This window comes from Phaethon lepturus, unplaced genomic scaffold (assembly GCF_000687285.1).
Source record: "Phaethon lepturus isolate BGI_N335 unplaced genomic scaffold, ASM68728v1 scaffold25027, whole genome shotgun sequence".
Classification (NCBI taxonomy): domain Eukaryota; kingdom Metazoa; phylum Chordata; class Aves; order Phaethontiformes; family Phaethontidae; genus Phaethon; species Phaethon lepturus.
This window is the reverse complement of record NW_010551520.1, coordinates 1-2,026: the sequence shown is the minus strand read 5'-3', so window position 1 is coordinate 2,026 and position 2,026 is coordinate 1. Positions and strand designations below refer to the sequence as shown.

General features: G+C 65.4%; 1 protein-coding gene across 1 annotated transcript in view; it reads right to left on the bottom strand.

Moving 5' to 3' along the window:
* Positions 1-2,002, bottom strand: part of LOC104623769 (dual specificity tyrosine-phosphorylation-regulated kinase 1B-like) — a gene marked incomplete at both ends in the record, with an annotated part of 3,426 nt that extends 1,424 nt beyond the window's left edge. Inside the window, 2 exons of the mRNA XM_010290951.1 lie at positions 35-182; positions 1,811-2,002. Of these exons, the coding sequence (XP_010289253.1) occupies positions 35-182; positions 1,811-2,002 (340 nt within the window). The remainder of the gene's footprint in view (positions 1-34; positions 183-1,810) is intronic.
* Positions 2,003-2,026: the final 24 nt, after the last annotated feature.

The window sequence follows — 2,026 nt, the reverse complement described above, 5'->3', positions numbered from 1 at the left end:
GAGCCCCCCAAGCGCCTCCCCCTGCCCCACTGACCGATGTAGTACTTCATCTCGGTGTGGTGCTGGTTCATCAGCTGGAGGAGGCGCAGCTCGATCTGCGCCTGGTTGAGGAACGCCTTCTTGTTCTTGATGATCTTGATGGCCACCCACTCCTGCGCCTGGTGGTCGTAGGCCTTCACCACCTGGGGGGGCAGGGACAGGCGTGGGTGTCGGGGGGCGCTGGCAGGGTGGCAGGGGGGACCCCGAGATGGTGGCGGGAACCCAAAGATGCTGCAGGGACCCCAGGGATGAAGGTGGCGGGAGATGGAGAACGAGAGTGCAGCGGGGACACGATGGTGACAGCGGAGGGGGGGGGGGCCCTGAAGGGACCCCATGGGACCCCAGGACTGTTGGGGGAACCCCACAGATGCTCTGAGGACCCCAGGACTGTTGGGGGGGAACCCCAAGATGCTGGGGGGACCCTATGAATGGCGAGGAGACCCCAAGATGCTGTGGGGACCCCAAGGAGGAACCTGAAGGGAGATGGAGAATGGGGGTGCAGTGGGGACACCCTGGTGACAGTTGGGAGACCCTGAGGGGACTCCAGGACTGTTGGGGGAGCCCCACGGATGTTCTGGGGACCCCAGGAATGTTTGAGGGGACCCCAGGATGCTGGGGGTACCCCACAAATGGCAAGGAGACCCCAAGAAAGAACCTGGAGAGAGATGGAGCATGGGGGTGCAGTGTGGACACCCTGGTGACAGTGGGGGGACCCCAGGAGTGGCAGGGGGGACCCCAGGGATGAATCTGGAAAGAGATGCAGCACTGCGGGTGCAGCGGGGACACCCTGGTGACAGCGTAGGGACCCCGAGGTGACCTGGGGGACCCCAAAAATGCTGTGGGGACCCCAGGGATGAACCTGGAGGGAGATGGAGAACTGGGGGTGCAGCAGGGACACCCCAGTGACAGGGTGGGGACGCAGAGATGATCTGGGGGACCCCAGGAATGCTGTGGGGACCCCAGGAATGAACCCGGAGGGAGATGGAGAACTGGGGGTGCAGCAGGGACACCCCAGTGACAGGGCGGGGACGCAGAGATGATCTGGGGGACCCCAGGAATGCTGTGGGGACCCCAGGAATGAACCCGGAGGGAGATGGAGAACTGGGGGTGCAGCAGGGACACCCCAGTGACAGGGCGGGGACGCAGAGATGATCTGGGGGACCCCAGGAATGCTGTGGGGACCCCAGGAATGAACCCGGAGGGAGATGGAGAACTGGGGGTGCAGCAGGGACACCCCAGTGACAGGGCGGGGACGCAGAGATGATCTGGGGGACCCCAGGAATGCTGTGGGGACCCCAGGAATGAACCCGGAGGGAGATGGAGAACTGGGGGTGCAGCAGGGACACCCCAGTGACAGGGCGGGGACGCAGAGATGATCTGGGGGACCCCAGGAATGCTGTGGGGACCCCAGGAATGAACCCGGAGGGAGATGGAGAACTGGGGGTGCAGCAGGGACACCCCAGTGACAGGGCGGGGACGCAGAGATGATCTGGGGGACCCCAGGAATGCTGTGGGGACCCCAGGAATGAACCCGGAGGGAGATGGAGAACTGGGGGTACAGCAGGGACACCCCGGTGACACAGTGGGGACGCAGAAGGGACCTGGGTGACCCCAGAAGTGGCAGGGGGGACCCCAGAAATGCTGTGAGGACCCCAGGGATGGCAGGTGGGACCCCAGGGATGAACCTGGAGGGAGATGGAGGACTGGGGGTGCAGTGGGGACACCCCGGTGACAGTGTGGGGACCCCGAGGGACCCCCCCGAGCCCCCCACCTGGCCGAAGGAGCCCTTGCCGATGAGGGAGTCGATCTCGTAGCGGTCCAGCCAGCGCTCGCCGCTGCGCACGATGTAGTCGTGGTTGTCGTCGTCGTAGCCCTCGTTGCAGAGGCGTCGCTCCTTCTTGGTGCCGGCGTCCTCGGGGGGGCCCTGCTGCGCCCGGCGCTTCTTTTTGGCGTAGTACACCTGGGGGGAGGGGCGGAACGGGGGGGA